The sequence below is a fragment of the Cryptomeria japonica genome, chromosome 4, assembly GCF_030272615.1.
Source record: "Cryptomeria japonica chromosome 4, Sugi_1.0, whole genome shotgun sequence".
NCBI classification, from domain to species: domain Eukaryota; kingdom Viridiplantae; phylum Streptophyta; class Pinopsida; order Cupressales; family Cupressaceae; genus Cryptomeria; species Cryptomeria japonica.
This window is the reverse complement of record NC_081408.1, coordinates 600,333,336-600,348,304: the sequence shown is the minus strand read 5'-3', so window position 1 is coordinate 600,348,304 and position 14,969 is coordinate 600,333,336. Positions and strand designations below refer to the sequence as shown.

Below are 14,969 nucleotides of genomic sequence, written 5' to 3'. Positions count from 1 at the left end.
TTTTCAAATGTCTTGCATGAGCTTTTCATTCTCATTGACACTAAAAGAGATTCCATCTATCCAAGCAATAGATCTTTTTTTCCATCCCTCTCTTCACTCTTCTTAGTCAGCATATTTTCTCAAAATAAGACTAGAAAAGCATTAAGAACAGAGGAAAAACACAAGGTTCCTTCGTCCTTATTAGTCTCAAATAAGGAAGATATAATTTCTCTGCCTCATCATTTTACATGAACAGAGGAAAAACACAAGGTTCCTTCGTGTTTCAGCCATTTGATTAGGGATTTCTATTTCCAAAAGATCCCACATTTGTAATATCATTCAATTGGAAGCTATCTCCTTTTCTTCTTCCATATGAGAGACTAGCCCATTATTATCTAGGAGAATTCAAATTTTAGATATTTTGTTCTCCAAGCTAACCTTTTTCTAAAAAATGTTTTTGAAATCCTAATGAATAAATTACTTTAATCTGAATTTAAAAGCTTTTAGTTTCTCACTGAAGAGAACTACATCTTGGTGCGAAAGTATACGTTCTAACCTTTCTAAAAGTAGTAACCACCTATTTCAAATCAGGATGTTCCAACCACATCTTTTCAAATCTGAAAGGAACTATTCTAGAGAAATTATCTTTAACTATTATTAGAGATATTGGCCAATGATCAGATCCAAATTCAGTTAGTTCCTCAAACTTTAAAATGATCTCACTATCCAACCATGAAGTGAAGGCTAAGAATCTATTGATCTTGGCAAGGATTTTGTTGTCACCCTTTCTCCTTTCTAACCATGTAAACCAAACCTTCTAGGGATTGATATCCCAAAGATCAAATTCCCTGAGAAGGATAAAAAGATTATGTTCGTCATTAAGGATCTGAGAACCTCCTTTTTTTCAAATGAATCAACTCTAGCATTGAAATTTCCAGCAATAATTCACTTTGCCTCCTCCCCCACCTTCATGAAATCCTTGATCTGGTTCCAACACCATTCCTCCGTGTTTCCATGCGAGCAGCAGACATTGATGATAGGAAAGCTAATTTTAGATGTAATACCTCTAATCAATACAGCTATTTGAAAATCCAAACAGAGAGTCTCCTACAATATGACCTCCTAGCAATTCTATTTTAAAGCTAGGCCCCCTAAAGCACCCATGGCTGGATAACTAACTATTCCTCTTTCCTGCTGAAACAGAGATAGATTTTGGACCCCTTGCTCAAAGTCAATCTTAATTTCTTGGATCAGAACAATATGCATATTAAATTTCTCGAAGTATCTCCAAAGAATTGCTTTCTTAGGCAAGGAGTTCAATCCCCTGACATTCCAAAATAAGATCATCATTTGGTAACCTCTGAACTCTAGGTGTCTACCAAGATATCCTCCAATTGAGGCTTGTTTCGAACAACCACATCTACTAGACCTTCCAATTGAAAAGCAGCATACCTGTTAGATCTGCAAGCCTTAAAACTTCCAAAGCATCATTTCCTTTTTTCTATATGTCTACAGAAAATAGCATTACTATAGCCTTCCTATTCAGATCTAGATTCTTCTTGAACCTCATCTTTATTTTTTTTCCTAATCAGCCCCCCAATAGTAGGATTCTAAGTAGGACTAAACCTATTGACCCCCTTGTCAGAAACCATAATTTCTTTACCACTTTTGGGACCCTTCAGTAATAGGAAGGTTAATCAATCTCCTTTAAGAAACAACAGGTCGAGATCAACAACTTGACAATTACAAACATCATAACAACACCACCTCCATACCATAATTGCATGTGTGATTAATGTTGGTGTGAACAGTGGTGTTTCCTATCAGTTTACCCCTTTCTAGTGCGAACAAGGTACATTATCTAACTAGACATCAGTTAGGCCCTTTTCTCACATGTTCACATGTTAAGTTTAATTAGGTCCTAGAAATCTTTCAAAAGTGTTAGTTGTCACCTAATCTTATCGTATCTTAAGTTATCTCAAGTTATAGGATTAAGACACATGTCATGATCTTGTCTAATCCTACCTATCTACTTTATCTATATAAGCAAGCCATCATATGTATATTTTGTGATGTATAAATCCAACATTAATCTAATCCATTGTACCCATAATCAGGCAATATTTTGCTCTTGTTGCTCTCTTGTGCAAGGCATCTTTAGGTTTTGCAGGTGATCCTCAACATGGTATTAAAGCTTCAAATCTGCAAGCCCCTTCTCAAATCTTGGAGATAATCAAGCTAAGCTTTTTATTTTTTGGGTGCACTTCGGTTTAATTTGGACTTCACCAATCGAATATAGGAGGCCAAATCTATGAGGGTTTCAATTTGGGTGATGGTTGCCAGATCCAAAAGGTAGCTGATATTTTGGAGCACTTTGGGCCAAAACAAACCCTTCCATTACATCCAATAGGCCCAAAAACCCAAAGATCAACTATCAAATCGTCAAAATCGGACATTTTTGTCCTAGGCCCTCAAAAGAATTTTTCAACCTACCGCCATCATTTCGTCTACACAGATTTGTACTATACAATCTAACACCCTACACATATCAGCGGTCAACAAAATCCATCGGCAACTCAATCAAATATTCCAAGCATAATTTCTATGCGCACACTGCGTAATCTTTTCACAATCGCTACATCAATAGGTGTGAGCCGAGCTACAATAGGCAGTCAGTTTTTTTTTTATTCAATTTTTTTATTAAAAATTTGGCATTAAATTGGTGCAATAGATAAACACTTGGTCATAGGGTTTTGTAGCTACGGTCACATAGGGTTTGTGAGAGGGTCTAAGCAGGTAGGTGACGCACTTTGTCGCCGCCAACGGATCTCTGCCCATTTTCCGCCCCTAGTGGCATGGGGAAAAATTATAAATACTAAGTGCCAAAACCTTAATACCAATCACGTGGTGACATGCGACCCCCCGTGGCATGTGCAAAAATTTTAAACGCTAACCACCAAAACCTTAAGTTTCAGTCACATGGTGACTTGCAGCTAGCACCCATGGGCCAAATTTCGCCCTCTATGTGCCCTAATTGAGCCATTTTTCAAAACGCAATAAATTTCAATCCAAGAGGCCTTTTTTTTTAAAATGAGATATCGTCGAAAAGCTAGCTCATGAATTTTGCAATGGAACAAGTAATTTTTCTTGATTTTGTTGTTTTCTACTTGTCCTAATTGAAGTCAAATCTTATTTTTTAACTCCTAAGCTCACAATCTTTAGCCAAAATCTCTAATTTTCACAACTATTGTGGTGTTGGAAAGGTATTAAGGAACTCAATCAATCCATTTGTACATTTTTCTCCAAATTTACTCCAAGTATATTTTATTACATTTTTGACATATTTGCATTATGGTGGATTTCATGGACATCCTGGCACTTGGAAAGGTGTTTCTTTAATCAAATCACTTCATTTCAGCCAATGTTTATGTATTAATCACTAATTTAATCATTTGAGTGTATCATTGTTGTAATCATGGGTTATGCAACTCATCCTACGGTAATCATTCTGACTAGGGACAATTGTAAGTCTTGGAAAAAAGGCATCCTGACACATTGCAGGTGGCTCAATCTTTTGCCTCATCTTTATGGACTCATCCCTGAGCCAAATACGAAATGGAAAAAATCAATTTGGGGTAATTGTTGGAAGTATTGTTGTCATTGATGTCAAAGGAGAAAAAAACATTCTCGTTGTCATAGAAGGAAATTGCATGCCAAAGGCCAAGGGCCATTAATCACTCCCTTCATGCATTTATTAAGATCAAAAAGATTGGTCGACTCCCATTCAAGGCAGCGATGGAATATCAAATGGGCGGACCCCCCTTAGAAAAATTAAATTTAATACTATTTGAGATCTTTTTCGCATGGGCTAGTCGCCCAGCTTGGGAGAAATGAAAATAAAATAGAATTATTTATTTGCAAAATCTGGTCGACCCTTCTTGAAAGGATCACCCCTCTCCTCCACTCTTGGTTGAAGTGTGTGGGGAAAAAGTATAACAAGAAATTAATGTAATACCCTTCCAATACAAGCAGATTTTTAAAGAATAAGATATATGTGAAAAAAGTTGCAAGAAAATTTTATGAAGACTCAAACGATCATCATACATTGAAGAAGAAATTTTCAAGGTGGTGAAATTGTGTTCATTTAGGTTGGTGCCGCTCAATACAAGAGATTGACATCTATTTCTAAGTTGGTGCTTAGTAGCAAGGATTGGTGTCGCCAATGGGTTGGTGCCTACAAAGATTTGTAAGAAAATTTCATTGTTGTGGCTGGATTTGGATACTAGATACAAGCAATCCTTTAACTGTGATTTTTCCCCAAAAGAGTTTCCACGTCAATCTTGTGTTCTTAATTGTGTGGATCTTGTGTGATTGACAGTAAAAGTTTTATCTTATATTGATTCACCCTCCACTCTCAATATGAGTGTGTCTACTCATCAATAATAAAAATGATCATTTCATAGGATTAATTGAAACAACCATCAATGCAAGCATCTCTTGGGAGACCTACAATTGTATCTCAAAATAAGCTACCCACGCATAGTTTGGACCAAGATTTGGGAGATCTATGGAGATCCATATAATCCTCCATTCCTAGATGATCCTATATCAAATTGCCTCATTCCACTTGATGATGTTGATAATATACCCTTCGATGATGATACATTAGAAGAGCTTGAATATGATCGAGCACTTGAGCGTCTTGATGATCACACATCCATCTTTTGTTGCTACATCAAATTCCAGAGATGCTTCATTGAAAACTTCCAGTGATTCTTCGCAACAAGCATTTCATTGTCTTTCAAATTCATCTTTGTGGGATGATTACTTGATAGGCATTTCAAACTTGTTTGTGGACTCTCACATTTTAAATTTAGAAGACGCATTTGAGGGGTTATCTCTCTTATTTGATGACATTCATGGCACAATTGTTGTCACATCATATTTGTCTTTGGATCTAGTTCAACATCAGTTAGCACTTGATCCTAGTTTGGCACCTTTTTATTGATTAAGCATGTACCTAATTTGATTGTGGTATCATCATCTACCATGGACATCGTAGCACATGAGTAGATTTCAAAAACACCATCTTCATACATTAGGATTCTTCTTCCTATTAATTCCTATCCGAAATAGGAAGCATTCCTACATTTGTACATGGTCTATCTTCTTCCCAAAGGAAGAAATGTTATTTGTAGGCACTAGCTTACATTTTGTCTTGAAGCATTCACCATTTTTCTAGAGGATAATACACATTGTGGGGGGGACTACATCATCTCTCTCTTTCCTTCCTATGGAGGACAATCGATTGTATTCTTGTGATGGATGTAGTCCTTGGGGGGTCTTGAGTCCTTGATTCATCACTTGTTCATGTTTACTCACATTGTTCCTCTCTTTTGGAGAGGAGTTTTGTCCCACTAGGCTTTCTCCTTTTCTCCATTTGTGAGAGCTTACATTTGTAAATGAGCACCTAACATGGCCTAGTAGTCGAGACCCATAATCATCATCATGCATAATTTGCATATGTTTACATTCTCCCAGAGTTGCACTTAAAGGGGAGTGATGTTATGAATAGAGGTGTTTCCTATCCAATTTACCCCTTTCTAGTGTGAACAAGGTACATTATCTAGCTAGACATTAGTTAGGCCCTCTTCACACATGTTTGCATTTTAAGTTTACTTAGTTTATAGGATTAAGACACGTGTCATGATCTTGTTTAATCCTACCAATCTACCCTGCCTATATAAGCAAGGCATCATATGTACATTTTGTGATAAAGAAGTTCAACATCAATCTAATCCATTGTGCCCATAATCAGGCAATATTTATCTCTTGCTGCTCTCTTGTGGAAGGCATCTTTTGGTTTTGCAGGTGATCCTGGAGGATTGAGTCCATTGATGACTCTAACAATTAATATCTGGTCACACTATGAATTCTAAAAGAGAAGCTGCTCAAACCCCATTATAAAATAATCACATTGTTCATGAGGGGAAGTTACTACCAATATATTTAATCCAAAATAGTTAAATACAAAATCTTGGTAAATATAGGTCTTTAGATTAAAACAAAACTGACTTGACAATGGCCAGTATTGGTATAGTGTGACGGTTAAGTTGTGGTGTTGTTGTTCTTGCCCTCAAGGTTCAAACCCCATTGGCATGTTATTGTTGAATGTTGATATCAAGAATCAGGTCCCCTATTTGTGACCTCACCGGTTCATTGTTTTGAGACAAAAGTGTTTACCTTTTTTTTATAAACAGACTTGACAATGACACCTTTCAGGATGCTTTATATGGACTCCTCACCAATTTTGGCTTTCCACAGAAAGTATAGTCAGAATCAATTGACTGCCAACAGCTTCAGGTTTGCAACAAGTCTTGAAAACCTCAATTAGAAATGTCAAAGGTGTGAAAGGCCATTTCTAACTGTATCAATATATATTGGATATTGTGAAAGGAAGACGTCACTTCAAATTCACAGCAGCAATGACAAAGACATTGTGAAACAACAGAAGCAATAGCCAAAGAAGGATATCAACCATCTTATCAGTGTTATTTCATCATCAGTTATTTAAAAATAAGAGTTACCTGATTGTGCTCCCACAAAAATAAAGTAAAACATGATTCATGAAACAAACAAGAAATTTCTTTTGCGATTCGCTTATAAAATAAGAATAAAGTTAACGTGGGCCAAATGGCAGTTTTATTGTCCATGGAATCATCGAATTTAAAATTAACCTTACATATGACAAACCATGTTTACACTTGTAACTTGCCTTCCAATATTTCCATTAACATATTTTAAGATGCCACAAACTTTAAAAAATTAGAAGCGGTGAAATGAAAAGAAAGAAGACAGAATAGGTGTGGGTAGAGAACAATACAAATCATATAATGTGACAGAATAAATTGCTACTTTATGGTTCCTTCTCACATGTCGAGAAGCAATTTTACAAGGATAGTATATAAATTAATTGACCAGAGAGATAATATGATAGCCCACTAATTTTGTCTAAAATTTTTGAAACAGTTGAGAACATTCAGTAAATATGTAATTGACTAACAAACCTCATATGTCACAGTACCACCAGAGATGGCAGACTGTCGAAGAGTCACATTGGAGACTGCACCATTTGCTGAAAGTATGCATACCGCACGGGGCCCTTGTTGTGAAAATGACATTATCTTTGATGCAACATCCTGAATTCATCCAAATCATTCCTCTAAGTTCATATTTAGTGGTTATGAAACATTGTCTACTTTTTATCAATCAAACACCTCTTTTCACATACCAATTTATTAGTTTATCCACAAATAAGGTGATCAATCAGAATTATGTGGTTGTATCAGAAATTAGATATCTCGTAAACCTTTTCCACAAGTCAATTTATTATTTTATCTGCAATGAAGATGATCAGACATAATTATAACCAGTCAAATTGTCAAATTATATCTGAAATATCTAATTTCTGATCCAATGCTTTAAAAGGGTACAATTTCTGAATCATCCATAATAGACCTATACTAATAGATTCTATTGCCATGGTCAACATTTATTGCAGACGTGAAATGACATTCTCCCAAAAAGAAAATATTTTAATGACAGACTATGTTACAGCTAGTATTGATATCTCAAATATATCTATCAAAAAGATGCTGGGAGATATCAATCTTGAGGCAACTATCTAACCTATGTTGTAAATTCAATATAGCCACCTTGAGACTAATATCTTTGTCTTCTAGATAGAGATGTATTTATGATATCTACGCAAGACTATCTACAGTTTTAATATATTATTTCCTCCAAACTATTTCAATGGTTTTACATGCTATTCTATTCACTAAAATACAGAGATTTTTCATTTACTTCAACTTATTATTTGAAAAGCTACTTTTTTCCCAGTGAATGACTATTTTAATAGTGAAAAATTGTTCAAAAAGTTAAACGAAACAAATTATTTCAATAATTTTGCTTACTGTTTTATATATTAAAGAACATTGTCATTTCAATAGTTGTATTACTTTGACAATTACTTTAAGGGTTATTTTTATTTTTCTATATGAATATTAAATTTTAATATCTATTTCAAATATTGTAAGAGCACACATGGACACATTAATAGATAAGCAAATACATGAAAAAAGACACATTTTTATTTACTTAAGAAGTACTTTATTTTACTTCATAACTACTTTATTTAGTAAATACACACATGGACACATAAATTTAACTTTATTTTATTTTATCCACATTATTTACTTTAGTTTTCTTTGTAGAGCTATTATGCCATAACAGATGTTTTGTGTTTATAGGTAACTTTTAATTCTACATTTTGAAAAGACTTTGAAAAGCGTAGTAAATATTATATGTTTATATGCAACTTTTTTAATAATTTCATTTGTGGGCATAAATATATATATATATATATATATATATATATATATATATATATATAATTTTGGTGTCTTCATATTTAAAAAATAAATGTTGGGTATAAATAGTTCTTTTGTAATTGCACTCCAACCCTTATTGCCACTTACATTACACCTCTCTGGGTAACAAGAAATGTGTGGCCATAATCAGAATGGTGATTTAATGGACAGTTTTGATATAACTGGTGAGTATCTATTTAAACAAGTTTTCCATGAAACCATATAGATTCCTAAAAATTAATGTTTTGGCCCGAGAGCGTGTCATGTCCCCTCCTGGATCGTTATACATAGAAAGAGAGAGAGACCCCAAATGAATTAATAATTACCAACGAAGGAATATTTGGAAGTTATTTATTTATTAAATATTATTATAACTAATAAATATTCCTTAAAGGATAAGGATGGGAAAAAGAATACATACAACGTAATCCTATGTTTTTTCTCCAACAAACAAGAAAAGTAATTAAACTAATTGACATTAATTGGACATACATCGCTAGTGGTCCGCAATTGTGTGGAGTCTCTAAAAGTGACAAAATTGCGAATGTAATCATAAGACCATTATGATAGATGGGTTCAAGGGTGGTGTTTAGCATGAACCACCATTGAAGAACACTAATCGCATAGTCAACGATCATGATTAAGGACATATCGTGCACTCTAATAGAATTTGCACCGAATGTAAAAATACTTAATAATGTTAATGCATGGATTAATTGAATTAGGTTAAGTAAATAAATAATTAAAATAATAATATAAATAAATGAAAAATATATTTAAGTTATTGCTATTTAATAATTAATATATTTAAATGGAATGGTACAACATATTTAATATTTATATTTAAAATGAAATAAAATGTAATATTTAATATATTTAATATTTAAAATATTTAAAAGGAAACCATATTTAATAAGCATGACTAATGTAGTGGTTACTCCCGCACGAAGTGATGCGTGGGTAACCGCAGCCTAGGCTGCGATTATCCCCGCACCCCTTCATGCGGAAGGGGCCCGTGGAGGGGCATACCCCCTCACGGGTTATATTAAGAACAGCGGCAAGGGTTAAAAAGGAGGCAGGGAGGAGGGCGGACAGGGAAAAAGGTAAGGGAGAGTGGACTGCAGAGGTAAGTAAGATACAAGGTTCATTTATTAAATAATATACGTGATACAAGGTTTTATTTATTAAATAATATAAGTATATTATTTAATATGTAATATCATTAGTGCAGTTAATGTGTTAAACTCATTAATATGAGCTACTGAGTAATGTGTGAGGTTCGTTAATAGGTGATGTTAATTGTAATCTAGTGAATATATATATATATATATATATTCAATCAGAACAAGGAGTAACATAATGATTATAAATATAGATATTGATTATAATAGATAGGTAATGAAAGAAGTTAAGGTTAATGAATGTAATTAATGTATATGTAATGTTTATGATAATGAATACTTTAATGAACATATTAATGGATGGTTTTCAGATGTTAAGGAATAAGTATAAACCGTATGTTAATGAATTTGTACTAACCTATGTTAATGAATATACGTATCAAAGAATAGTAGGAATATAAATTAATAAATGTAATGTTCATTAATTAATATTAATGTGTAATGTTCATACATATGGGTAATGTGTAATATTCATTAATATGTTGATATTAATCGTAGTCTAGTGAATGTATATATATTAATTAATGTGTAGCATTCACTAGTCATTAAACATAGGTAAAAGATATAATTTGTTAATTGTTGTATTCATAAGTTTGTGTATTAAGGAAGATTAAGAATACAAAGGTATGTTAAGAAATGTAATGCATATGTTAAAGATGGAAGATTATATGTATCTATGTTAATTAAGAATACATTAAGAATTCATGTTAACACAAGGGATAGTCTATGAACTGAAACTATTATGCAAATGTATGGCTTGGTTGACTAAAACTCAACCAACGAGAGAAGGATCTGGTCACTTCCCCTTGAGGACTTGGATGATGGAGGCATCACCCAAGAAGGAAAGGCAAGGGTCTTCCTTGGCTGGCTTGGGTATAAGAAGTTATACCCGAGACAGGACTCAAGGTCGGGCCGATCCCCTCTGAGGACTTGGATGATGAAGGCATCACCCAAGGCAAGGAAAGACAAGGGTCTTCCTTGAAGGGCTTGGGTGTAAGAGGTTACACCCAAGACAGGATTCGAACTCATCTTCGATTTCCTGGAGGGCTTGGAACCAAGGGGTTCCAAGAGGGCGAGCTTCACGGCCGCCTAAAGGATCTTGGAACCAAGGGGTTCCAAGAAGGCGAGCCGCACGGCCGCCTAAGGACATACTTTGTATGACATTCGTATCCTTTTAATTAGATAAAAATTATGATGATGTTAAATAAGCATTGAAGTTAGATTATAATTTAGATTACTTATATATACATATATGTTTGTCATGTTCTAACAACCTTTTTTGCAGGTTAATGATCTCTAAATAGTAGGGACATTACAGAGCGTCATTGCCTCCATACAACTTTGTGATACATTCCTTGTATTTCATGATAAATAAATTAAATGTAGACGCTCATATAGTTTGAGGACTTGAAGACCATTCCCATTTCAAGAGTTAACAATGTGGTCTTCTTCAACCCCTCAAATCCATGATCCATCTATACTTTAGCACATATTTCTAAATATTTCTTCACCCCTCACAATATGATCTTCTTAGAGATTGTTTGGTAATCATAGTCCCTATCCTATAGAATGTTTTATAATCCACATATGATGATTTGTAAGATAAGATTTGTGATGAAAGGATAGCATTTTTACTTGCAGTGATTATCCAATGAGAGGGACAGAAAAATATTCAGAGTATATAGTTGTATTCAATAACATATTTGTTACAAGATAGATACAACTGGAGCGATGAGAATGCTACACCTTTACCATGATTGCATGACTGTTAATGTGCTTTGGGACATAGGTCCATCAATTGTAGCAGATGGCAATTAATGTTAAATTTGCAAAGGGCATTTTTGGTAATTACAGAAGCTTATCAAATATTTTCAGGCCTTTTGAACAAGTGAGGGATTAGACAATATGTCATCAAAATTGTCATTCATTCAGCTTTTCAAATTTTGGATCTTGTGATACTGCGTTTTATTCTTTACTTTGGGCTTTTCCTCCTACATTGAATTAGATAATCATTTGGAAGTCCTACCTTAGTTTTATAATTCTCAAAAATTCACTTAATGTTCCTCAAGTTTCAAAATCAATAGGAGCATTTATTTCATCTTCAGATTTGTCCTTATCAATAGATATTTGGCATCGTCTTTTTGCATAGTGAAAGCATTTCCTTCATCTTGAGCTTTGTCACAATCTATAGCTATATGGTATTCGCATTTTGCACAGCTACTTTCTTATAGAGCTTTTGTCATCAATAGAAAATGTAAATGATATTCAAATTTATGTTCAAGTCTGAAGTTATATAATCTTTATATTCTTTTAGTGATATTTTTCTGTTATTTCTTATGTCACAGGTTGCTGAAGATAACATTAATATTTTCTATGCTTCTACAGCTTTTCATTGACATGTACATATAGGCAATGCCCACTGATCAAGGCATGCCTTGACCGGTCATGTCTTTTGACATGCCCGATCAAGACATGTCTTGATCGGTGCATATGCACCGCTTCACTTAAGCGATGTACCGATAACTATCGGTTGCGTCACATTTAATATATTAAACTGATTGCTATAGGGGCACGTTAGTTAGTATGTTTGACCGATTAGTAATCGGGTCACGTCAGGAATATAATCATCCAATAAATAAGATAATCATCGATCGGTATAAATTGAGATTAAGATGATATTGATAACTGTTATAGTTATCATATGATAGCATCAATCAATGCTATCATATGATATCTATGATAGTTATCATAATTCTGGTCTGATCTTATTACAATTATAGTATGATTGATTATGCATATAAGATGATTATAACAAGTTCATTTATTTAATCATGAGGTCTACATTTAGATTTTAGTTATATCGATAAGGTATATGATTGAATGAGAGATAAATGAAGTCTCTCATTCAATCATTTATCTTACCGAAGCTACTAAGTTTCAACAGAAAAGAAAATTTATATTTCATTCACAAAATATATACAATTGTAAACTCTAACATCGTAAGAATATCATCAATTATAAATTAGAGTGTCCCACCTACTCACATAAGGTGTACAGCCTAAATGAAAATCATGATTGTAAAACTAAAAAACAATTCATGAACTACATAGTGGAATTGGTAAATAGTGTTGAACACACAGCAGGACTGAGAGGAGGGGAGGGTGAATTAGTCTAGATCTCTATCACAACTTTATTTCTGATCTATTAAACTTCAATCCACAGTTAACATATTACTTTAATGAGATCGTGAAACCACAAAACACAATCAACTCATGAACACCAGATTTACGTGGAAAACCCAAGAAGGGCAAAACCATAGTGAGAATCACACTCAAAATATAGATATGAATGATTACAATAAATAGACCACAAGCCAAGGAGCTCACTGCTCTGGACTTGCAAGCTAAGGCAAACAACCTCAAGGCAAGATACAAAAGACTTGCACAAAGATCACTTCTTTAGGGCAAGATACAAAGAGCTGCCAAGAGAGACATATTGTCCTCCGGCAAGAATAGCTGAACTGAAGAGGAATAGGATCTCTTGATCATGAAATAGACCTTGAACCTCTGTCAAGCGTCCAATATCATGGCAAATATATCTAACCTCAAATTTTGTTACCAAATATTGTTAAGGCTATTCTCAACGGACTATCGCACACTTTTCCAATCAAATTTGTCTACATATGATTCACAACCACTTTGCATCAAGACAAATACCTCCCATACATCTAATACATCAACACACACCTTTTCTCATTTTTATATAAAAAGATATTCATTAAAACTCTCAACTAAGTCGGCCCAAAGTAGACTACATAAAATTACATAACTTAGGCCATCCAGACCTATAATATCCAATATGGTCAACTCCAAGAGAAAGAGAGGACCAAAATATAGCACCATGCATCCTTCTAAGTTGAATCCAATGAGCCACATACCCTAACACATCTTCCAAAGGTGGTTCCAAATAAAACGTGTAGATAAAAAATAAAACGTGTAGATAAACAATAAAGCTCAACAATCAATCGACCGAAAAACATCTTCCAATGCAAATTACCTGAAGCGGATCTTCACACACCATGGTGAGACCCAAAATAATATTCCAATTTAACCTCCAATGCATATCTAGACCAGAAAACATGATCCAGACGAGATAAATCGTCCGGGCACACTGAGACCCAACACAACTGACCAAACCAAGCACAGACCAGCATAACTCAAGTGCGGAACGAAAGCAACACCAAATATTAGAACTAGAACACTGCATGAACCAAATAAGCATATCCTCCAAACTGCAATACTTGAATTCACATATCCAAAAGCCACCAAAGCAGATTCCGGACTAGTTTGACAGACACACTCATTGTCAAATAACAGCAACAACTAGTCTCATCATTTGAGCAACCAGAGGACCTACAAACTTGATAGTACATTGTTCACAAACATTAACATTATATCCAAGTCCATGAACCATACTCTTCACAATCCAGATCTTTCATTGGGGCATTAAGTACTCTTTCCTGCATATTGAAACTTCTACTACATTGACTTCCCGAATACGTCCTTATGTAAGCAATCATCTCTACCAAACAAAGACAACATATGAACACTCAATACTAAGCCAAATATACCACTTAACATCTGTCACCAACTTACTATAGCATAAATGATAGCACAACCTTAACCAAGATACCAATCAAACTCAATGATAACACCAAGCAGCATATACATCTTTTGATCATCTTCCACAACAAACCTTAACTGAGGCACCAATCAAACTCAACAGCAACATCAGCATCATACATCTTTGATCATCTTTTATAACGAACTTCAACTAAGGCGCCGATCAATCTCAACAGCAACACCAATATCTGACATTCTTAATCAACAGTACAAAACAAAGAAGCCAACATACACTTGTATGACACAATAACAGCTCACTTGTCACCAACTGTAGTTTACACAGCACAAGAATGTATCCAGAATAGACCATATTCGAATCAAAAATTTTGACACCAAAGACAAGATAAAAGACCAGACCACATCCGGACCAAAGAGACATCCGGACCACCAACAAGTTTGACATCAATGAAACATCAAAGACATGATAAAAGATCAAACCACATCTAGACCAAGGACACATCCAAACTACCAACAAGTTTGGCATCAATGACAACACAACTCAAACTTCCAACAAAGAGACACACCAAAAGACATCTTGGGAACAAAGAATTTGTACATGTTAAATTAAATGGAGTAGAGGATGAGTTTAAAAAAAGGTCTTATGAAGTTGTGTTAATTTACATAAGATTAAGAATCAAAAAATCTATCAAAAACCATCTTCTAAACAATTAAACATCGTTATATTTTTATATGTC

The 14,969-nt window shown here is 34.2% G+C and overlaps 1 protein-coding gene across 2 annotated transcripts in view; it reads right to left on the bottom strand.

Moving 5' to 3' along the window:
* Positions 1 to 14,969, bottom strand: part of LOC131061079 (AT-hook motif nuclear-localized protein 10) — an 81,048-nt gene that overhangs the window by 32,373 nt on the left and 33,706 nt on the right. For both annotated transcript variants that reach the window (XM_057994583.2, XM_057994584.2), the window contains exon 3: positions 7,047 to 7,178. In XM_057994583.2, coding sequence (XP_057850566.1) covers positions 7,047 to 7,178 — 132 coding nt within the window. The remainder of the gene's footprint in view (positions 1 to 7,046; positions 7,179 to 14,969) is intronic.